Source organism: Elgaria multicarinata, chromosome 11 (genome assembly GCF_023053635.1).
Source record: "Elgaria multicarinata webbii isolate HBS135686 ecotype San Diego chromosome 11, rElgMul1.1.pri, whole genome shotgun sequence".
Taxonomy (NCBI): domain Eukaryota; kingdom Metazoa; phylum Chordata; class Lepidosauria; order Squamata; family Anguidae; genus Elgaria; species Elgaria multicarinata.
This window is the reverse complement of record NC_086181.1, coordinates 29,708,713-29,732,347: the sequence shown is the minus strand read 5'-3', so window position 1 is coordinate 29,732,347 and position 23,635 is coordinate 29,708,713. Positions and strand designations below refer to the sequence as shown.

Genomic DNA, 23,635 nt, shown 5'->3' with positions numbered 1-23,635 from the left:
TCCAGCCTCCCCGTTACGAAAAGAATTTTAAAAACTCTCAAGAAATAAAATAAAAGGCAGGGGAGGCTGGCCAGCTACAAGAGAGGTGTCTGTGGTACATTGGAGACCCCAGCTGTAACCCTTAAAGCAAGCTTGTAAGGTAGGTCAGTTGCTGAGGCTGATAGGAGTGGCTTGCCTAAGGCTACCTGGTGAAGCCATGGCAAAGGTGAGACCTGAAATGGATTTCCTGATGGATCAGCCTCTGAGCCACTTCACCTTCTCCAAATATCCCTGAATTGAATTGTGACACTGATATAATAATAATATTCTTACCCACCTCTCCATTTGGATCGAGGCGAGGAACAACAATAAGGATAAAATACATAAAACTGAATTAAAAACATAGTATACATTATTAAAACATCCTAAAATTCCACTGGATAGGCCTGCCAGAATAGATCAGTCTTTATAGCTTTCTTAAATGCTAAAAGACTATTAAGTTGACGAATCTCCTCCGGCAGGCCATTCCACAGTCTGGGAGCAGCAGAAGAGAAGGTCCTCTGGGTAATACTTGTCAGCCTAATTTTGGCAGACAAGTAGATTCTTCCCAGAGGACCTGAGTGTGAGGGGCGGTTTGTACGGGAGAAGGCGGTCCCATAGATCCTGGACCCAAACCATGTAGGGCTTTAAAGGTAATAACCAACACTTTATACCTGAAACTAAATGTGGGAAAAGGAATATGGGAGGCAAGGTACATACCAGGATTTGAAAATGTAGGTGAGGTTAAGGCAGAGAGAGAGTGTGGAAGATCTAACTCACTTTGTGTGTGTCCCTCACTATGTCTGTCTTTTGCTTTCTGTGCAGCCATGACAGCAGCAGGGAGCGGCAATGGTTTTGGCACGACAGCCTGGTGGGGCTTTTCTCCAGCACTTGACCTGCAAGCCGCATGTAGGTATCGCTTCTTCCGCCAATATTTTATTTTCCTCTTTGCTTGCCTGCTTTATTATGAAACTGCACCTTCATGTCTCACAGGTTGTGCAGGGAATTTGAAACTGCTTCAGCTGGCCTAATGGATCCTGGTTCCGTTGTGGACCTGGCATTGAGATGCAGCTGCCTTTGGGGATAAGGTGCATCTGTCCATCCAGGGATCCCTCCCCAGCTGCTGGAGTGCCATTGAAGCAGAACCTCTGGGCATACATCATCTTTCACTGGGAAACAAAAGGTCACTGCTCCCCTATTAGGGGTAGTTGATTTAAACAGCAGACTTTCAGCCAGTGCTAAAACAGATCAAGGGCAGGGCTATGGAAGATGTGGCCCTTCAGATCTTGTTAAATTGCAACTCCTGTAGGCTTTTACCATTAGCCATGCTGGCTAGGTCTGATGGGTGTTGCAGCCCAGCAATGTCTGGAGGCCCACACATTCCCCCCCCACCACCACCAATCTAGGGTGTTCCCTCCATGATTCCATTGAACTCTGGTGCAGAATTTGAGTTCTTCAGAAGGTCAGCTTCCATTTGGAATTTTAAAAGTGGGGGTTTCTAGATCTTTGGTTTGTAGAGCTACTTTTGAAAATGTCCAGGTTGCCAAAAAAGCTCCAGTGGAACTTCTGTGATCTTTCGAAAGTCTATCCTCGTGGCTTCCAGGCTTCTTCTTCTCCTTAGGGTGTGCATCCAGACATGTCTAGCTCCAGCAGTGAACTTGCTTTGGAAGCTCACTTGCTGGAATTTCAGACAAACATATGTTCTTTCTGAATATAAAAAAACAATAAAGACTGATCTCTTCCGGCAGGCCTCCCCAGTCGAATTTTAAGATGTCTGGCTGGCTGTTATTTTAATAATGTATTAGTTTTTATATGTTTTCATCCATTTTATGTATTTTATAATATTTTGTATTCCATGTTGTTCCCCAGAGGGAGAGGCAGGTAATAAATAAATTATTATTATTATTATTATTATTATTATTATTATTATTATTATTATTTCCTGGATTGAGTTCAGTGGGAAACCTCTTTTAAAAAAAAGTTTGCAGCTGAAACTGAATTGGCCCAGCACTGATTGGGCTGGTCATTTTGCCTATCATGAAGCCACAGCTACCCTCCCTCTCCTCAGAGTAGAGTTTTTAAGTGTAAACAGCCCTTTAAAAACACATAAATAAAGCCCTGGAAATAAAGTTTTGAGCTGACCATGCAGGGACGTAAGAAACAAAACACACAGCCTTCCTGAAGCATGGCTGAGGGGCAGGAATCTGCATCTGGGTGAGAGCAAGGTACATGTGCCCTTTGAGAAGTAACACCTGTGGAGGGAAGCAGGGCTTGCCCCACAACCAAAGAGATGCCAATTAAATAATAATAATAATAATAATAATAATAATAATAATAATAATAAGTATACCCTGTTTTTCAGGCAACATTGGCTCCCAAAGTGGCTTTCAATATGGCTTTCCTTGCATAGGTATAATATAATTAAAGATGTTTTGAACCCTGGCAGCCTTCCCAAAGAAAGGGCAGAAGGAGAAGGACTCGGGGTTGATGGATTGTAAAGATGCCAAGCCAGAGAAATCGCCCTCCCACTGAACTACAGTTTTCATTCCCATCAGTCATCCCTGGTGCTATGTTCCTGGCAACAAATTCCAAATTATTCAGAATCATATAACACCGGGTGCTTCTAGTCAAGGCTTTTGTAGCACCATCGCCCGGCCTCATTCAAAGTTTTTTTACAGGGGGGTGGAGTCTAGACGTCATTGTCTTATGCTTGCAAACCTCCAGTGTTTTCCCACTGCTTCTATCTTTTTTCCTTACCATAGAAAATCCACTAAACAGCAACAAAAAAAGATAAAAGACCCGATGCCTTCTGATTGGTAGCTTTAGCAGCCTTCCATCTGAAAGCATCCAATAGGTTCTGGGGGGGCAAAGCTTGCCTATTAGGCGTGTTTAGGTGCTACTACAGCAACAGCACTTTTTCTGGCTTCTGCTGAATCTTTTGCCATTTTTTCAGCCTGCCGACTTTCCTGGTAGGAAAATAGGATTCACGTGGAGCATGAGCAGTCCTAGATTGAGCCGTTCTGCTTTCCCTCCAGGTTTGGAGGCCTCGGTGGAATGCCTGTCGCTGTCCCAGGACGGTGTCCCTGAACTGAACATTCTGCTCGTGGGATCGATAGATGGCCGTCACATCCTCAAGACCATGAGTCGGGCGCACCTGTGGCCACGGAGGAAAATCAATGTGCGTAACTTTCTCCTCCCACACCAAATGTCCAGAGCATTTTGAACGGTGACTGCTCTCATTATGTATTTCAGTTTTTCTGATCATTGCTCACAAGTACATTTGCATCATATTCTGGGACACTGCCTGCGTTGTTTTGCAGTAACTGGATGGCCCTTTGGGCATGTTGAACCGTGCTTTGCATATCTGCCGCTTTCCTAGATAAATTTTAGATTAAATCTTAAAGTTGGATTTGTGGTGTCACACGTTCATTTGATACCAGGACAGCAGAAAGGAGCAAATTTCAAAAGTCTATGAAGTAGGTGGAAAACAGACTCGTCTGCCTTTTTGGTGAATCTGATATCTATACATTTTATTTAACTACATATATAGGCTGTCTTTCTGCCCAATTGCTCACCATGGACAGAATACAGAAAAATGTAGTGGCAAACTCGCTGAAACTAAGAAGGGCTAGGTCTGTACAGGAGACCATGTGGGAGCCTTATATATGGAGCCTTGGGCTGCATTCAGACAACCCAATAGTCAACGGTGGGGTAATAATCAACTCAACAGTTGTTTATCTAGGGGGTACGCCCCGCACAACATGATAACAATCAACCATGGTGTGGATTAGGATCAGTGTTGAGCTGACTATTAGTCCACACTGAGTTGACTCAATCATCCTCCCCCCTCAGTCCTCCCGCTAGTATCCCATCAACCATTGCTACTGAAAATCTATCCTGCCGGCTGAACTAGAGTGGCAGCCACTGCTTTGACTGGTCTTGCCTTGCTACTCTGTGGTTGACTATTTAACCAACGGTGCCCTCCACACACCATGATGACCAGGGGTAGTTCAAATAGCCAACTCTGCACAGCATTGGTTATTTGCATTGATTTCAGCCAAATTATCAACTGTTGGTTAAAAAAACCTCTCTCCACACAATACGATAAGCCGTGGTGGGTTAAATAACCAACAGTCAACCCACCATGAATTATTGTGTTGTTTGAACCCAGGCTAAAGTTTCCATGATGGAAGAAGGGCAGGTTTTCAAGTATCATGAATAAATATTCTAAGTCAATACTTTCTAACATTGATAAGGCCATTGAGAGCCAGATAAAACTGCTTTGAAGGCTAGATTCACCCTGGGGGCAGCCAGTTGCTCATGCCCAGCCCTCAGAATGGTGAACTGCCTTACAGACTGATTACATGACTTGAGCTCAAGGTTGAAAGGAGGAGATAATGAAGATTGTAAAGCACTTTGCAGGTTTTAAAAAGTGATACGTAAATGTTTGATGACGGCCTTAGGGAGACTCCCAGAGTACCCTCAGTTGGGAAAGGGGTTGTGTTCCTTCTGGCACCTGTCTGCACCTCCATAAAGAGCCCCTTCTCAGGAGTTAAAATAGAGCAAGGGGATCAGGCAGAAGGGCTCCCTTGTTTGCAGGGAGAGGAGAGCTTTCCCTATCGAGCCGAATTGGAGGAGCCAGCACTCTTGGGCTCCCTTTCCAACGGTGACTCATGCCGACCGTGTGACGAGGTGACGCTGATGCTCTGTCCCCTTTCCCGAAATGTGTGGTGACATTAATTAATTCCTTTCAACGTGAGGAGTTTGGCAGAGGTTCTTTGACAGCTGTCCGTCAACGAGAGCCCCTCAGCTCAGCATGGCCAGGGCTGATGTCCCAGAAAGGCCTTGGGCTGACACGTGTGAGGGAGGGCGTGAAGCTCGAGAAGAGCAAAGGCGTGGAGGTCACTGATGCAGTATGGATGCAGCCCCCTTCCCCCCTGGCAACTCCTCCAGGACTGTTCCCTAGCACATCCCCTGGCGACCTTCCGTTCTCACAAGGCAATGACTCAACGGCACTGCTTCTTGCAGCCAGCACTTCTGAGTGTTGGCTTTGGTGCAGTCTGAGATTTTGTTTTGCTCTTATCATGTCTTACCTAATTAAGAGCCAAAGTAGATTAGATGTTAAAGATCCACGATTAGTGGGGGACAAACATAGAGGAAACAAAGCCCTAGGAGGAGAGCCTGAAAGAACTGGGCATGTTTAGCCTTGAGAGGAGAAGACTGAGGGGAGACGTGATTGCACTCTTCAAGCACTTGAAAGGTCACACAGAGGAGGGCCAGGATCTCTTCTCGATCCTCCCAGAGTGCAGGACACGGAATAATGGGTTCAAGTTACAGGAAGCCAGGTTCCAGCTGGACATCAGGAAAAACTTCCTGACTGCTAGAGCAGTACGACAATGGAACCAATGACCTAGGAAGGTGGTGGGCTCTCCCACCCTAGAGGCCTTCAAGAGGCAGCTGGACAACCATCTGTCAGGGATGCTTTGAGATGGATTCCTGCATTGAGCAGGGGGTTGGACTCGATGGCCCCTTCCAGCTCTACTATTCTGTGATTCTATAAGTGGGCTTCACCCGTTTCCCCCAGTGTCACTTTATGCCGAATTATGTAAGTTCTCCCCCACAAGATAGTGTGTTTACTCCATTAGGGAAAGAGTGCTCTTATGTTTTCACTAATGGGGAAAATAACAGCTGGGAGAGGGGCAATTTACATAAGAGGAGCCTTGCTGGATCAGACCAACGGTCCATCTGGTCCAGCATTCTGTTCAAACAGTGGTCAACCAGCTGCCCACAGCAAACCCACAAGCAGGACATGAGTGCCCCCAACCCTGCTGCCCACATTCCCCAGCATAAATGACTGTGGGGTGGGGGCAGAAAGAGAGAGGGTGAGATGTTTTTTTGTTTCTTAGGAGTGTTCCAGTTAACACACAGCCTGATGAAGAGTCTCAATGAATTTGAAAGCTGACTCACTTCTTTGTGACCTTAATAAATGGATAATCCTACTGTGGCTTTTGGAGTTCATCTGGGTAGGCTTTCCTGACCCAGGCTTTTCTCATTTGTAATTGGAACATTACACAAAACCTTGACGGTAGAAAGAAAATGGAGGAAAAGGTAGAACTCGAATGAAGAAAGGCCATTTAAGGACAGGACTCTTCCTTGCCTTCTTTTATTCTTCCCTACGAGCATATTCCCTCCCTGTTGGGGAATGGATTGTTTATCGGAGTATTCCTAGCCCCCAAAGAAAGAGGACTTGCTTTGCACGCAGAGGCTCAGCTTCTAGCATTTTCCAGTTAAAACCATCTCAGGGGGCAGCAGTGGTACATCTAGGGCCAGACCTTGGAGCCAAAGTCCAGGGCCTGGCAACCCAGGGGACTGCCCCCAGCCCCCAAAATGACCACCCAGAGAGTGGCAGTTGATGGGGCAACAGCAGTCAGGACCTGGGCTGGCATGGGCACGCCAGGGCTCACCAGGGTTGATGTTACTCACCCAGCACGCTATTACTATTTATTTTACCTTATTTTAAAGCACATTTTATAGTTGGGGGCGGCTGGCAAGGCATGTACAGGGTAATAAAATTTTATTCTTACTTTAAAATTATATTAGCCTCCTCTACTACAAAGTGGTGCTTATTCCCGAGTAAATGTGTTGTTTAGCATCGGAGCACATGGAGCAAGCTCTATTTCATTCCTGTAGTCATGAGGGTGTTACGATTGAAGAGCATTTAAAATGTGCCCAGAAGATTTTCTTTTCTTTTTTGTTTTAAGACAGACAAAAAGTTGTTGTTATTTCCCCGGCTCTTGCGTATCTCCAGGTAGGGCTTCGGAAGGAATCTTGCCTGAAATCCTGGAGAGTTGCTGCCAGTCAGTGCTGGCAATATTGGGCTAAATGGGCCTGGCATCCCTGTAAGGCCACTTCCAAGGGTCCCACTTGGTTTAAGGTGGATGCCGCCCATTTTCATGGTCACAACACTCCCTTGGTACTGAGGTTCTTGAGCACTGTCTGCAATCGGGAGCTGTAAAAGCTTGCTTTGCTAACTGTTTCTCTCCTTTGCCCAGTTCTACGTGCTTGAGAACAATTTGGAGGCCCTGGGCCGGCAGCTGCTGTTCCTGAGTCTAGCTCTGGAGCCTTCAGAAAAGATGAGCCTGCAAGGTGAGGGCAAATGCTGGCTCCCCGCCCCTGCACACCCTCAGTCCCTATTCTGGGGATCCTGGGCTTTGGGCCCATTGTCCGAAGGGGGCTCCAGGAGAATGATAACCAGCTATGTTTCTTCTCCCCACTCCCACTAAAGAGAAGAGTGAGACATTCCTGGAGCTGATGGGAAACACTCTACTCCGAAGCCAGACAGCTGCCTACTTGCAGGAGAAGGCGGGCCTCTTTGTCCGTTACGTCACGGACCCCGATTTCCAGCAGGCTCACCTACCCACCTTGGACTTGTCTGGCCTCAAGGTAATTCAGCAGTGAGAGGTTGTACCTGGGAGGTGAGGGGTGGGCAATGAGTGTGGGAGGCTTGCTTGGTGAGCCGTCTTTGCCATTCTGGGCTCGGGACTCCACACGGTGTATCCACTACTCCCCTTCCGGAAGATCCAGGGGTCTTGCCTTGCATCCCTTTCCAGTTCCACCCACTAGACTGTCCTCCCCTCCCAGGGAACTCAGGAATTTTGGCTCCACCCACTGACTCACATTTGCTCTTTCATGGGCAGTTCAGGGAGCGGGACCACATGGAGGCCATCTTCCACTTCTGGCGCAACCCCGACCCGCGGTCTTTCCAGATCAAGCAGCTCTGGGACCTGCGACTCCGGCAATACCTGGGCACCCGCTACGACTCCCGCCGCGGGGTGTGCGACTGGGATCTCACCATGAAGCTGCACGAACATGGGGTGCGTAACTGAACCGGGGGTGGTGACATTGGCCGAGCGAGTCCCCGCGGCTCATTTTGGGGCTGCTCTGCGCTGTGGAGGCAGGGGGCTGGGAATTCACTGCCTTTCTATGTTTGCGATATTCTTTCCTCTTTCTAGGCCAAAGTCATAAACTTCCGGGAGTTTTTCCAGTGGCGCGATACAGGCGTGGCCTTTGAAATGCGGGAAGCCTCCTATGATGTCCCCAACAAGACGTTGGCGTCTGGGCGCCTCCTTAGACACGTGAGCCGCCTCCCTTCCTTGAGACCCTGCACAGCCTGGTTGTGCTAGACCACCGGCAGAGTATGAAGTTGGCTTCAAATGCAGGGAGGGGGTATAAGGAGCATAGTCTGTTTGGGCACGTTACCATCCCTTCCAATGTGCCAGCCCCACTTCTCATTTATTTGTTTGTATCCAACCTTCCCCTCCAAGAAGCTCAAAGGCAGTACGCATGAGAAAGAATGTCTGGCCCAAGATTATGAAGTGAGTTTCATGGCTAAGCATGGATTTGAACCCAAGTCTCTCTAGACCAGGGGTGGGAAACGTCTGGCCCATATGCCAAATGTGTCCCTTCTGCCTCCCTTCCCCCTCCCCGCAAAAAAAACTGCATCCATAGCAGCAGTGGAGTGCCCAAACAGGGAAATGTAGCTTGTTTCTAAGCTAACTGTGGCCCTTCTAGTGCTCTGTCGCCGCTACAGTGTACCAAAACTGTTAAATTTCGCTTGGAACCAAGCTAAATGTAACCATTGTAGTGCTCACTCAGTAGCACGACGGAGTAGTTTGCCACTGGATTTCAGCAGCAAGCAGGTGTTTTCTGCACTTTTCCTCTTTTTTGGGTGGGCACCCCACAGGCTGTGTCTGGAGGTCATAGAATCACAGAATAGTAGAGTTGGAAGGGGCCTATAAGGCCATCAAGTCCAACCCCTTGGTGGGGCTCCCAGGGATGAAAATGGCCTCCAGAGGTTGCCCACCCGTGCTCTTCTTTAAAACTCTAACCACTGCACCATACTGCCTCATGTTACTGCAGTGCAGGGGAGTGGGGGTGGGAGCAGCACACTGCAGCCCCTACCGTGTTTCTGAAATGATGGGAGAAGGGGTCTCATTCTCAACTGCCCCTTCAGCAGTCCTTGGAATTCTGCCACAATTTGGTTATTTTACTGCTGTTCTGAGTAGTTATCTGGAGAAGGGGTTACAGATGCGGTTCTGAGTCCAGCTAAAGCAGTGGGCCTGATTTCAGAGTACTCTCTCTTTCCAGCAGTGCCATAAAATATCTGTCTCAAATCCTCCCTGCCTCTATTTCTCCCCTCTCCCTCCCAATTTGTCATTGCTAATTACCATGCATGATGGAAAGCCGCCCTTGGTATTGGCAGAAGTCCTTCTCACGATGAGGTGCAATGGCTTGTTTTGGGGATCTCAGACAGTCTCCTGCATCTAGTTGGCGGTCGCCAGTCCTTACGCCACTGAGGGCAGCACTGCACATTCCACAGGAATACCAACACCCCCAGTTCCATGTTTGCTCTGTAATGCTAATGCAACGGGAAGGGAGGGTACATTTTCAGGAGAGAACTGTAGATGGGAAAAGGGAGCTGAGCTCTTCTGGCTGCCTGTGAGTTCTTCCCTGTAAATCACCTTGAACCCCAGGCATCTTTGCAATCACTTTTCCCCCCAGCTGGGTTCTGAGACTAGCAGGCACTCGGGTGGGGATAAAAACAAGGGCATGACAAACCAAATGAACTAACCCAGGCTTCTCACCTCCCAGAAAGGGGAGCCAGTGTCAGCCCGGGGCTACTGGGGAGACATAGCCACGGGCCCCTACATGACCTTTGGAATTGAGGCTGAAGATCCCAGTCTCCTGAAGACGACCAATGGTCTCCCGAGGAAGGTGAGCGTGATTGCCTTTATTTTATTTATTTGTTTGTTTGTTTATTTATTTATTTATTGCGTTTATATACTGCCCCATAGCTAGAGCTCTCTGGGAGGTTTACAGAAATTCTAAAATGAGATAAAAACAAATATACAAAATTTAAAATTTCCCCTGGCATCAGGAAATTCAGTTTTGGTTTTATGGATAGGGTTAGGGTTGATTCTTTACTTGAGAAGACTGTGGCTGCGTTCGGACATACCTGAAAAGGGAGCAGGTGCAGGTCTTTCGGCTGCAGGTAGAGCTCTTCTTTCGTTGTCCATTGCCCCGCAAGGGAATAAGGACGCTGTCCATTTTTGTCCCCCTCCCCCCACCCCGCCCACTTTTGTAAACAGGCATCTTGTGTGTTTATCTGCTGAAATGTTTGTTTAGTGCTTTACTGATTTGTTTTGTTTTTATTATGTTGTTGTTGTATTTTAAACTGTCCCAAGAAGATGGAGGCGGTAGCCTTGTGATTGACACAAAAGCTGGCCAAACGGCACTGGGCTGATCCAGCTTCTGTTGAAAACCCAGTTTCCCCTGAGCTCAGTTGAGGAGAGAAGGTTGTCGTAGCTCTGCCCAACATGCAGTGCGTGCTCTTCCTCCGTTGGCTCACTGTTCAACTTATGCCGCTTCAGTTTGCCCTCCGTGCCTGAAGAATGCAGGGCCCTTGACATGTATGGCAGAAGGAAGCTGCAAAGCAACTGAGTTGCCAAATGGAATGAAAGTCTAGGGTCCTGGAGAGGGCAGGAGCTTGGGACCTCGATACTTGAGGGAGCCCCTCTCCCTATATCTGCCTGCCTGAGACCTGAGATCTGTCGGAGGAGCCCTTCTCTGTGCCCCACCAATGCGATATATACACTACGGTGGGACATGGGAGAGGGCTTTCTCTGTTGTGGCACCCCAGCTGTGGAATGCCTTCCCCCTGGAGGCCCGACTGGCGCCGGCACTGGCTTCATTTCAGCACCAGGTTAAGACATGGCTTTTTAACAAAGCTTTTGATGGCTAAATCCACCAGCCTGTACACCATCTTGTTTTAATTGGATTTTACTATTTTAAAATGTCATATTGGTTTTTAATGTATTTGTGGTTTCATTTGTTTTAGAATTGTATATTTATTGTTCTATTTTATATGTATGATTTTATCTGTACGCTGCCATGAGATCCTTGTGATATAGAGCGGGATATAAACGTTTTAAATAAAATAGAGACGTTGATCTTCTTTCCCGTCACAGAGCGCCCAGGAAATCTCCTTGCACAATGTCACTGCCCTGCTCTTTGAACTCATTCATCGCACCCGCTATGACCCATTGGCATCCTCTAATGAGGGGGGCAGTGGTGACAACCTACAGGGTGGTGGTCGGGACTGTGCCAAGCTGGATGCTACTAAGGGTGAGTAGTGGGTGAGCACTCGTGGTTTAAGAGGATTCCCAAAGGTCTTTTTCATTACTCTCCCGGGGTAGAAGCTTCCCCAATAAGCCAATGAGTCTTTGCTTGCTGGTTTGACTAGATCGTACTCCAGGTGTGTTGGCTTGCAAATCCCATCATTCCCAGCTGGCGTGGGCGTCGCTGGGAATTGCAGTCCAGTACATCCGGAGGACAGCAGCTTGGCAAAGTCTGCCCCAAGAATTCAGAACTGGTTCCAAAATGTTTATATGATCCCCTGCCCGGTAAAAGCCTTACGGTCAAACGCCTTCAGGTAAATGGACACATTGGACAAAAGATAGTGAGCAAATGAAAGAAAACATGTTTAAATAATATAGGTGATTGAAAGGGATTCTTTCCTGGCCTCTTCTGTACCAGTCTTCCTGCCTGCTGGGGTTGGAGACCCAACGTCTACCTACCGTTGGCTTAGAACTTATCTCTTCCGATTCATAATGCATTGCTCCAAGGGCAGAATCCTATGCACGTTTATACAGAAAAAAGACCTACAACTCCCAGCATGCCCCAGGCAGCCATGTTGGGAGCTGTAGGCCTTGTTTCTGTCTAAACATGCATAGGATTTCGCCTTAAACCACTGACCTCCAAAACTCCTTGTGTTTTGTGATGAGGTGGACAGGTTTCAGTGGCTGAGCATGCGCTTTGCTTTGTAGAAATTGGAAATTCACTAAGATGGCACATTGTTTTAACTGTTTTAATTGTTTTTACTGCTTTTAAATTATATATTGTTTTAACTTGGTTCATGGTTGAATTTGTTTTTAGCTGTGTATATTTATTGTTTTATACTGTATGCTTTTATCTGTACGCCACCCTGAGATCTTAATGATATAGGGCAGGGTACAAATGTTTTAAATAAATAAACCTCCAATGGAAAGGATCTCCAATAGCAGAGCTGGGAAAGGCCTGTACACCTGAGTCCTTGGAGAACCACTGCCAATCTGAATAGACAGTACTGAGCTGGGTGGACCAATAACAAAATAGCAAACAGCAGCTAACTATGTGGCCATGTCAACTTTACCCAACTTGGTGCCTTCTGGATATGTTGGACTGCAACTCCCATCATTCCCCACACATCTGAAGGGCACCAGGTTAGGGAAAGTTGGTCTCAATTTTCTTTTCTTTTTTTATTTCAAAGCCCGACGCATTTCAGCCTGCATTCTTTCCGAGGCCTTCTTCAAGGGGTTGATAAGAGATGTTTGCAGAGAGAGATACTCCTAGCAAGGTGATCGTCTCCTAGGATAATTGATGGTGAACGCAGGCTGAAATGCGTCGGGCTTTGAAATAAAGAATTTTTTTGCATCCTGAGAACCTCTTTCTCCCCTTTTTTCTGTCCTGACATGGATGCTCTCCTCCTTTGGGCTTTTTGTGTCTTTCCGATGCCTCCGCAGAAGACGTCCGTGTCTATTTCTTGCCTCTCAACTGCCTCTCTGAGCTCCATCACAAAGGCAAATATCAACACCTCTTCAACCTCAGCTTCTTCTCTTGCAGGTAGGAATGGGCTGGAGCTGTGGGGAAGATGCATGAGCTAGGCTTCTCGGACTTCCTGTTGAGAAAATGGGAAGCAGCTGATTGGGCTAGGTCTCTAGAAATTGAGGAGATGGACCTGCCTAGGCTAGTAATGTTGGCTTTTGAGAACTGAAGTGACTAGACCACCCGATTGAAGCAGCCTTGTGTTGGGTGAGTTTCTTCTCTACTGAGAAGAACTCTCTCTCTCTCAAATGTTTCTGCACCACCACCCCCTGTCCACCTTTAAAACCCTGCCTTTTCCCCAGGTGCATACTGTATGTTTGCTCTTTTACCACCTATGCCATTTTCTGCCAATGCTCAGGGCGATTTTGTGGTTTAATGTCTTGCAATCTAATGAACGAAAGGGGAAAGGAGGACAAAGGACAGAGAGAGCAGAGGAAAATAAACAAATACCAGACTCCATCACGTGTGGTGCTGGGAACTTCAATTCCCTGGGGTGGGGGAAACTCAATATTGTGCATGTGGGCAGCACCATCATAGTAGAATTATGAGGTGCTCTTATCTCTGCTTACCTCCTCCTCCTTGCTTGCTTGCTTTTTACAGCATGGTGCACTTCCTGAAACCCAATTTGAATCTGGTGTCTGCCTCGAAAGCCACTCTTATTGTTGAGCTGACAAAGTAAGTATTACTTTCTTTCCTCTCTCTCTCGGCATAGAGAGGTCAACCCCTCTCATTCACCTCCAGACCTGGGTTATGGCCTAGCCTTCCTTGCTGGGGTTGTATTGCTCATTTGCCTGATTGATTTTATTCAGGCTTCTCTTGTCACCTGGCTAGGTTCACATTTAGGCGGCTCCGATTTTAATGGTGTATCTGGAACAGAAACATTAGTTCAGTTAACAAAAGAATCTAAGGAAGTTGCATGTCCTGCTTTTTTGCTAAATAATACCCAAGAGAACTGCATGCACCTTGCCTCCAGAGCAAAAAAGATGCAGACTGGGAAAGACCTTTCTCTGCCCTGAGACAGCAGAGAGCTATAGCTTGTCGGAACAGACATATGGAGCTGAGTGGAATAATGGTCTGACTCAGCATAAGGCTGTTTTGTGTGCTTTTAAGAAAAGAGCAGGCAAGCAGTACTGGCAATTGGAATCCGGTGGATTTAGCAGTTGGAGAAATCAGAAATCAGAAATCAAATCTGTTCTTGGGAAGATGGAAAGAAGTTGGGTGTGGCTAGCTGATGAGAACAACTGAATGTATTAAAATTGTTAGAATGGCTGTTTCAATAGGGTGACCATATGAAAAGGAGGACAGGGCTCCTGTATCTTTAACAGTTGGATTGAAAAGGGAATTTCAGCAGGTGTCATTTGTATATAGGGGGAACCTGGTGAAATGCCCTCTTCATCACAGCAGTTAAAGCTGCAGGTGCCCTGCCCTCTTTTAAATCTGGTCACTCTAGTATAGCTCCTGCAGCTTTAACTGCTGTGATGAAGAGGGAATTTCACCAGGTGCAACATGCATACAAATGACACCTGCTGTAATTCCCTTTTTTATGCAACTTTTAAAAGGATACAGGAGCCCTGTCCTCCTTTTCATATGGTCACCCTAAAACTGTTTCAGTGCATTAGACCTTTTGTGCAGGTTAGATACAGACACACACACACACCACTTTGGTTGTCTGGCAGATCAACTTGACCTGCATTTTTGCAAAGTTAGCCAGGGCACTTAGTGAGAACCAGAACTCCTGGATTTCCCACCACCACCTCTCCTTACCCATCTGTCCACCTGCTCTTCTCACAGCTTCCTGCCTGATCTCCGCGAGGAACAAGTGTCTGAGTTCTCCTCCCAAGTAAAGAACCTGGCAGCAGAGGCGGGATTTGTGCCGGTCCAAACCTCAGACAAAAAAAACTTTTCCTTGTTCCAGCTTGGGAACCAGGAGGCTGGAGAGATTTGCAGCAAGATACCTCCACCTGAGATGACAGCACCTGGCCCCTGAAGTTATTCCTTTATACACTGGTCCCGTGTGTTTTTTAACCATTGTTGTTTAATTAAAAAAAAATGCTTTTGCTGTTAAAAAAAAAAATCCAAACAACCCAAGATGCTTGTCAGTCTGTGCAGCAGCCATCAAAACATGGCGGAAGGGAACCCCGTGCTTCTGGGGATTATTTTAACTGCCACAGAACCAGAGTGTCTGTCTGTTACATGGGACAGTCCAGCACCCTCTATGCCTATGGGTAAAGCTAAGGTTGGGGTGTGTGTGTTGGACCGTTCCCATGTACCTGCAGAGAAGTGATACTCTTGTCGGTATCCAGGGGAGGGCAACAATGCCTTTGCTTTCTCTTTCTGCTTACATATTACCGTATTTCTTCAATTCTAAGACGCCATCGACTCTAAGACGCACCCCATTTTTAGAGATGTTTATTTGGGGGAAAAGGACATCTTAGAATTGAAGAAATACTTCCCTCACCGCCCAGCCAACCTCCTCCCCCCCCCCCGCGCTTTCTTCTAATGGTTGTGTCCTTTTCTTTTTTCCCTCTGTGAGAGAAGAAACCGCTGTTTGCGCGGGAAGAAGGGGGGGCATTGAAACAAAGAGTAAACAATATTTTCGGGTGGGGAGAGAGAGGAGAAGACACAATTAAGGAGCTAAAACGCTTAACTCTCCAGTCCCGGTCTTTACTTGTCTGTGCACCAGGGGACGACGACACGCGAGTAAGTCCTATGGAAATCGATGGGACTTACGAATAAATTTGACTAACAAAAAACCAGGCGCTTACCCTCCCAGCTCCTCCTCCCTCGCATGGCTCGAGGCTGCTGCAGGAGCTTCCTCTTTTTCTCTTACCATATTGCTTCGATTCTAAGACACCATCGATTCTAAGACGCACTCCATTTTTAGAGCTGTTTATTTAGGGAAAAAAGTGTGTCTTAGAATCGAAGAAATACGGTATATCAACAGCAAGGAACCTCTGGTCCAAGGGATAAATGTGGCCCACCCAGCCTCCCTGAAGTGCCCCTTCAGAGAACAGCAACGGGAGAGGGAAGCTAGTTCAGTTGTGAGCCACTGGCTGAAGGCACCTGGAGCACTTTGAAGCAGCGGTTCCCAAAGGCTTCCCTCACCTTGGGAAAGGGTGAGGGGGATGGGAAGCCTGTTCCATGGGGATCCCTCTCTGTGCATTGAAGAAAAGACTCCTGTTTCTCAGTACCTAGAGAGGAAACGCAGCCAGCTGGCAATCCAGGAAGAGGGTGATGTCTTCCTGGATCACCAGCTCACTCGGATTCCTCCAAAGCAGAGGTTTTTAACACGGAAGCCTCTTAAGTGTTCCTCACAGAGAAGAGCAGTAGTGACGATAATGGATTTGCTTCCCTAGAAGATCGCTTGCCTGCTGCCCCTTCCGGTCTTCCATTGCAGTGCACTGCTACAGGGTGGTGTTGGATGTGTTCGAGAGTGCCTTCCCATGGAGTAACAATGAGGCTCAACGGGCCTTTGTGAACGAAGCATGAGCCTGTATAAAACACTCTCCAAAATACTTTGCAACATGTGGGCATCGTTCGGGCAAGTAAAGCAATTTAGGAAGGATTCCTTGAATGTAGAAAGCGTTGGGAAAACACTGCTATCAGTGTCTTGTTGGAATTTTGTTTATTTAGATCTTTATCCCACCTTATCCAAAATATGCAGGGTGGGTAGCAATCTTAAGAACAACTGCCCAGTAGCAATACTGTAATGCAGACTCTCACGCTGAACAGGAAATACTCGGCAGAAATACTCGGCAGACTCCCAAAATGTCCAGCCTTTAGTTCCAGAGATGTGTGCCAGACACAGGTAAACAGATCCTTGACACCTCAGAGTGTTCAGACAGTACGAGGATTCATTCAACTCCTACATGAAATGCTCATGGCCAAACTGTTCATAAACTTCGCTCTCTGGTGCATAGCATTCGTTTGAAACACAGCTTGTATTCACTTACACTCTCAGTCTTCCCCAACCTGGTGACCCCCAGATGTTTTGGACTTCCTTTTCAGCCTCAGCCAGCATGCCCGCTGGGAGTTGTAGTCCAAAACATCTGGAGGGCACCAGTTGGGGAAGGCTGGTGGACATTACTGTAAACACACAGGCCTTACAAGAGGTTTGCAGTTTTGGTCTTGATCTATCTGACATGTAGCCATCTTATTTACTCCTGGCCTTTCTTTATAGCACACTATGGCCCACGTTTTTTGCGTGAATCTGGGATGTGTGGGTAAAGTTGTTCTCTAGGATCAGAGAGGGAATTAGCCTTTCCAGGAGGGCTCTGTCTGGCAAAGACAACTGCAATTGTTTCCCTTCACCTTCTTGTATGAGTGTCTTGTATCAGTTCTTATCAGCAGAATGCGTTCCATTCTCCTTCTTCCCTAAAAGGCTTAGCTGATGCTGAGCTATCGTCTTTATAAAAGGGCACCAGCCAGATGAGAGCCCAGACTGTCACTGGGAAACTGATCTTCCATTGCCGGCACACCATCCATTTCCCAGAGCTTCCAGGTAAATGTGGGTGCGTGGGTGGGTTAGCTCTGTTGCTTTGGGAAGGAGGAGGGGAATTCATGCTGTCATGTGTGTATGGGTCACTGTTATAGGGGATAACTTTTTCCTCTAGGACAACATACATAAGGAATAGTCCTGCCTGTTTTCTGTTGTTTTTTTAAAAAAATATTTCCCTCCTTTGTTGAGCAGTGGGAATTTTGCAAGATACAATAAATTGGGCTTTAAGGTGCGCAGGAATTTCTTTTCCGTACAGGATCAGTTTACTAGAATACTAGAAAATGGTAGTGTCCCTGTAGTACACATTCTGTACAGCTTGAGTAGGTAAGTATTGCAAGGATGTAGAAGCAAGCATACAGGCAGTACATACAAATTTAATAGCAATATTCAGCCCCTTACCTCATCCCAAAACATTACATTCTAGCCAGGTCAGAGCTCAACAGATTCTAAAGCATTTCTTCTTTCTCACAGTCCTTGTTGAGGAAAACTACATTTATCAGCCAATATTATTCACATGAGCAATTATTTAAGTTTAGCATTCACACGTTACATTTTATTATTATTTCTACCCCACCTTTCTGTCCACACTTGGAGCCTAGAATTATTGTATTCATTATAATTAGTAGAATAAAATCAGTCCTTGATAGGTAGAAGGCATAATCTCCCCTGCCCCCAAGCATCTAATCCTGTTAACATATACAGTATCACTGTGGGCTGGCAATTTAGAGTGTAGCATGGCTGTCTAAGGGATGTTGGGAGTTGTAGGACATTTCTGTTTAAACATGCATAGGATTGCTCTATTAATTGCCATAAACTACAATTTTTAATTCTATTTTTTAACTTCTCTTTAAAATCACTGCTGTTGCACTGTTCATACTGTGTTTTATATTGATTTGTACATGGGTTTTTTTATTACATTTATATTACTGTTTTACTGTATTTCTAAGTCAGAGTGACTTACAGAGTGACTTAAAGAGGCCTTTAAGTTGAAGAAGCAGGGTATAAATGTCTAAAGATCTATCAAATTTATCAGATTCTTAATTTATATGTTGGAGCCACTGCACAACTGTGAGAGAGGGGAGATGCCTCCTCTTGCAGGGGGGATATTTGAGGCCTTCCTTCTCCTCACTGAGCCACAGGGCGCGTTGGTACCTAGCATCAGCTGGCAAAGTCCTAAGTCCCCCACTTTTCCTCAATCACGTGCCTCATGACGTGGTCCCCCACTAAGCCAGGGCAGAGAACTCAGTGCCAAAGGCCCCTTCCAAATCTGTAGCCAGCCTTGTTGAGTCTGGAAATGAAAGTCAGCCATAACAGCTATTGGCAGTGCAGTTCTCTTTGTACAAGAGAAAGAGAAAAGAGATGATCTCTTTGAAGAAACAAGAGAAGAAGGCCCGGCCTATATTTCTGGCTGTTCCTTGCAGCAGATGTCTCTAGAAAGGGTGCTGAATGGTTGGTTTCACACCTCACGCTAAGAATAAAGGCGTCCCTTCGCAGCTCTCCCAAGATTGGGGAGGGGGGTGCTGCCTCTGTATTTTTGCTTCAAGCCTGTGTGAGATTTCTGACTCCCATTTCAGAGCCTCAGGGATATAATTTTATTTTAAGGCAGCCTGTCTCGCAAATATTAAGTCTCTCCACAGGTATCGGAAATTCAGCCCCAATTCAATCCCCCTCATGAATCGGCGACATTTCTTCACTGGCTGAAGGATCAATGTAACGCAGCATCTCTCCCCACTCCCATTCCCAAACTGACGTGGGGCAAAGTGAGGGCAGGCAGGGTTACGACTGAACTAGCTCTTTCCAATCTGTCTCTGGTTTTGTGGTGCTTGCTCTGCCTGTGAGGCCTCGTTGCCTCCCTGTGGAATGGCCTGGCCCCATTTTAGAAGTGATAAGACAGCACAAATTTAGCTGCTCTCAAGAGCTCCAGCGATAACAGCCTATCTTCTACACAGTTCAGACAAATATGTTGATATAAAAAGGCCCGAGCCTGCCCGGTGGTGGGGTGAAGTGAGAAACAGCGAAAGTACATTCTGAACTCCAAAAGGAGGGCTGTTATTCGGGCAACACTTTCAGGAAAGAGAATCACGCTTATTGCCAGAAAAAAGTGTAGTTTTTCTCTGACCGGGTAGGGGTGAGCAACTTGGCCCTCCTGAGGTTGCTGGACTGCAATCCCATCATCCCTCAGAATTGGCTATATGCTGGCTAGAGCTGATGGACATTGCAATCCGACAGCTATACATCCCACCCCTCCTGAGTTTGGTACGGTTTAATTTTGAGCCAAATTTCGGCACCAGAGTCTATTATATTATGTAAAATGCACTGCAAGACTTTTTGTCTAACAAGCAGAATAAAAAAAAATGCTTACGACAAGCAAATATTTTAAATACTAGGAAAACCTGTACTAGCAGCAGAAAGTACTTCTGAGCATGTGATTTTGCAGCGGTAGATCGGAGATTGGGGATTATGGTTCTAAGAACCCAGGATTGAATCAAAAGCTTGGCCCTGAGGCTGTCTTAAACTCTGGCACCTCGCATTTTAAGAAATAAAACCCTGGCTTTCTTTATCCCATTCTGGGAATGTATGGGGAACCCTGAGGGAGAAATTTCCCTTGTGCTTCATGAGGTGGCAATGGTAGAAAAATAAACTTGCACTCCTTAGAGGAGAAATGAAGTGGGACATGCAGATAAAAGGGAATAATGCCTTCTTTTTTCCCCTGCAGTCAGTGTGCCTGAAGTTTGATTTCTCAAAATGGCAGAAGAGTGAGTAGTATTTTTTTTTTTAAAAAAAAAAATCTGTAGGAAGGGTGGCAGATCTGGGATATATATCTGAATTCTCCAAGAACAAAGTCTAGAGAGCAAAAGCACAGAGCCTGGGAGTCAGAATATTCTGTGTCCAGGCAAGGGAAATGATACCAGAGCTGGGTATGACCTCTGGAGAGGCAGTGGTGTTTTATGGGGTTGGGAGAAGGATTGGGGGAAACACAGGTTGCTTAGGTCAGGAGTAATCACAATAGTAGGTGTAAATTAGGGCTGCACTTTGTACAGATTTGGGGGCTGTCAGGGGGATAAATCAAAGAGGATAATATTAGGTGATTGATATGTCTCCTTCTGTCTTTCACAGGGAAGAGATCACCGTAAGTACAAACAAAAACATCCATATTTTATTTATTTTTTATTGTGATATTTTCCTCTATTTAATACATAGGAGAAACTCTAGTTTTCAGAGGAGGTTCTCCACACATGGTAAATAAGAGTTAAATGAACTGGCGGGACAGATGACTAAGGGCCCAATCCTCTGTATGTTTATACAGAAAAAAAGTGCTACAACTCCCACCATGGGCACTTTTTCTATCTAAACATGCATAGGATTGCAGCTAAAATATGCTAAATGGGCATGATAAAGTTTACCCACATTAAAAAATCATGAGTATTCTGCCGCAATAAACAATTAAGTGCTCACAGATCTATAATCATGTGTTTTTTGGAAAATTAACAAACAGTGCCAAACAGTCTAAATTTCTTATCTTCAGATGTGGCAGTCCGCAAAGTCTTTGCTTTTATCGTATTTAGCCATGTGTTCTCTTTGATTTACCGCCCCCTCTGCCCAGCAGGCCCCAAAACTGTAATTTCTACAAGAGAGAATCAGGGGTTCAAGTAGTCTTGGGAAGGTGCACGCTCTGCCTTGAGAACCCTACTTTCTAATGGGTGTGATGGCAGTAATGGGTGTAATGTGACATTGAAGAAAATTCACTCTTCTTGTGTTCATTGGTGCTCTTCTTTATCATTTCTCCACATCCCCCAGGGATAAAAAAAACACCAACAACCCTGAAATTGAAATCAGGGCCGAGTATGTGGAGGTTTTTATGGAAGGTCAGAATTTACATTGTCTCTCTCCAACCAGAACGCAACAGCCACCCAAAAAGCCTGACTCCATCCAAATACAATTAGTCCAGTGCCATCTAGTGACTAAACCTTAAAATGACGCTCTTCATACAGAAGCTGAATCCAGGCACAAAGTCCTGAAAGATGGCATTTCTGAGTAAGGGTCTGGCTCAAGGCAGAGGGATGGTGTAAATCGGCTTTCCTTGATCTGGTGCCCTCCAGATGTGTTGGACTGCAACTCCCATCATTCCCAGCCAGCATGGCCAATAGGAGTCATAGTCCAACATGTTTAGTTGGTAAAGCCTGGAGTAAATTGACCACCATCCAAAATCCATAAGATTTGTATATTATAGATTGTTGTATAGTTTTATCTCTGTGCCACCCTGAGATCCTAGTGATATAGGACAGGATGCAAATGTTTTAATAAATAAATAATTAAATTTTAGAGAATGGTGGTGGATTTATACCATCTCCATTGCCCCCTCCCCCACCTTCATTCTCTCTCTAAAAAAATATTAAAAACACCCTTCCATATAGCATTTCTTAAAGACAATTATGACAGTGCACATGGTGAAATTAACCCATCCTTTATTTTTGCAGTATGAGGAGGAGGAGGAGGAAGAAGACGAATATGTGGAGGAGGAAATGGAAGAAACCGTAGTCGAGACAAAAAAGGAACCGCCGCCACCTCCCAAGCCTGCTCCCCCCACCTCCTCCCCCCGCTACGGTCCCTCCCCTCCGCCGAAAATCTTCTGCTAACTACCGAGCCTACGCTGTTGAGCCACATGATAAGGTGCGTTCTTTTGCAGGGGTGGGCAACCAGGATGATCAGGGGTCTGGAAACAAAGCCCTATGAAGAGAGACTGAAAGAACTGGGCATGTTTAGCCTGGAGAAGAGAAGATTGAGGGGGGACATGATAGCACTCTTCAAATACTTAAAAGGTTGTCACACAGAGGAGGGCCAGGATCTCTTCTCGATCCTCCCAGAGTGCAGGACATGGAATAACGGGCTCAAGTTAAATTCCAGCTGGACATCAGGAAAAACTTCCTGACTGTTAGAGCAGTGTGACAATGGAATCAGTTACCTAGGGAGGTCGTGGGCTCTCCCACACTAGAGGCCTTCAAGAGGCAGCTGGACAACCATCTGTCAGGGATGCTTTAGGGTGGATTCCTGCATTGAGCAGGGGGTTGGACTCGATGGCCTTGTAGGCCCCTTCCAACTCTGCTATTCTATGATTCTATGATTCTATGGTCCACCAGATGATTTGGCCTACGACGCCCATCATCGCACGCCATTGGCTATGCTGGCAAGAGCTGATGGGAGTTGTGGCCTTCCAGGTGGCCTACAAGTTGTCTGCCCTTGCTTTAAAGGTAGATGAAGGAAAATAGGAGGGCAGAACTATGCAGGGCTGGATTTAGGGTGAGGTGACCCAGGAGACTGTCTTGGGTGCCTGGCTCAGGGAGGCCCCATCACGGACTGTCTAGGACAAGCAACAGTGGTGGCCAGTGGCCACTCTGACTGGTGAGGCGGAACGCAGGTCAACAAGGGGTCACCAGAGGTAGGCCCAACATTGTGCAGAGGAGATTTTTAAAAATAAGCACTGGCCAGCCAGCCCTTTTGCACAGGTTTTTTTTAAGACATAACATTGTGCAAATGCGTTATAGGCCAGCCCATGATTTTTACAGACTCACAAATGCATTATAAGGCAGTCGCTAATTTTTCGGGACTCACAAATCAATTACATGCCAGTTGAGATTGTTGCCAGACTTACAAATGCATTATAATCCAGGCTGTGGTTTTTCCAGACTCAGAAATACATTATAAAACAGTTTCTTATTTTTCCAAACTCACGAATGTAATTATAAGATGGTTCATGATTTTTCCAGACTCACAAATGCATTATAGCCCAGACCATGATTTTTTACAGACTCACAAATGCATTATAAGGCAGTTGCTATTTTTTTCTGGAGTCATAAATCAATTATTAGCCAGTTGATGTTGTTTCCAGACTCACAAATGCATTATAAGACAGTTCCTTATTTTTATAAGCCAGTTCATGATATTCCAGACTTACAAATGCATAATAAACCACTGTGGTTCCCCTCCCCCCACATTCACAAATGCATTATAAACCAGTTTATTTTCTTTTTCTAGACTCACCAATGAATTACATTCCCCTCCGCCATTAAATAAGTTTACATACCAGGGCTATGCTGGTCCGCTTATGTTCTTCCAAGAAAACAGAGAAACAGCAAGCCAGCAAACAAAGAAGCAAACAAATAAACACATTCATATTCTGTCTGTCTGTCTGTCTGTCTCTCTCTCTCTCACACACACACACACACATGCACACACACACACACACGCCTCTCCTTCTTTTCTGCCAAATTCAGGAGTTTGATTGGCTTAACTCAGCCAAGTGAAGGTGGGGCAGTGCACCCCCAACCCTGCAATTGGAATTGCCAATGGACTTTAGGAAGATCACTTGAGGACCTCCATCACCCCCCATATTAAATGCATCTTTTTTCTTTTGTTCCA

The 23,635-nt window shown here is 46.0% G+C and overlaps 1 protein-coding gene across 1 annotated transcript; it reads left to right on the top strand.

Moving 5' to 3' along the window:
* The first annotated feature begins 845 nt into the window (after nucleotides 1-845).
* On the top strand, nucleotides 846-14,749 carry DNAAF3 (dynein axonemal assembly factor 3). Its single transcript, XM_063138732.1, is given in 11 exon segments — nucleotides 846-927; nucleotides 3,054-3,196; nucleotides 7,071-7,164; nucleotides 7,304-7,461; nucleotides 7,716-7,892; nucleotides 8,031-8,153; nucleotides 9,670-9,792; nucleotides 11,046-11,223; nucleotides 12,639-12,738; nucleotides 13,321-13,395; nucleotides 14,512-14,749. Coding segments are annotated over 11 exon segments (1,449 nt in total). The 3' UTR covers nucleotides 14,708-14,749.
* The last annotated feature ends 8,886 nt before the right edge of the window (nucleotides 14,750-23,635 follow it).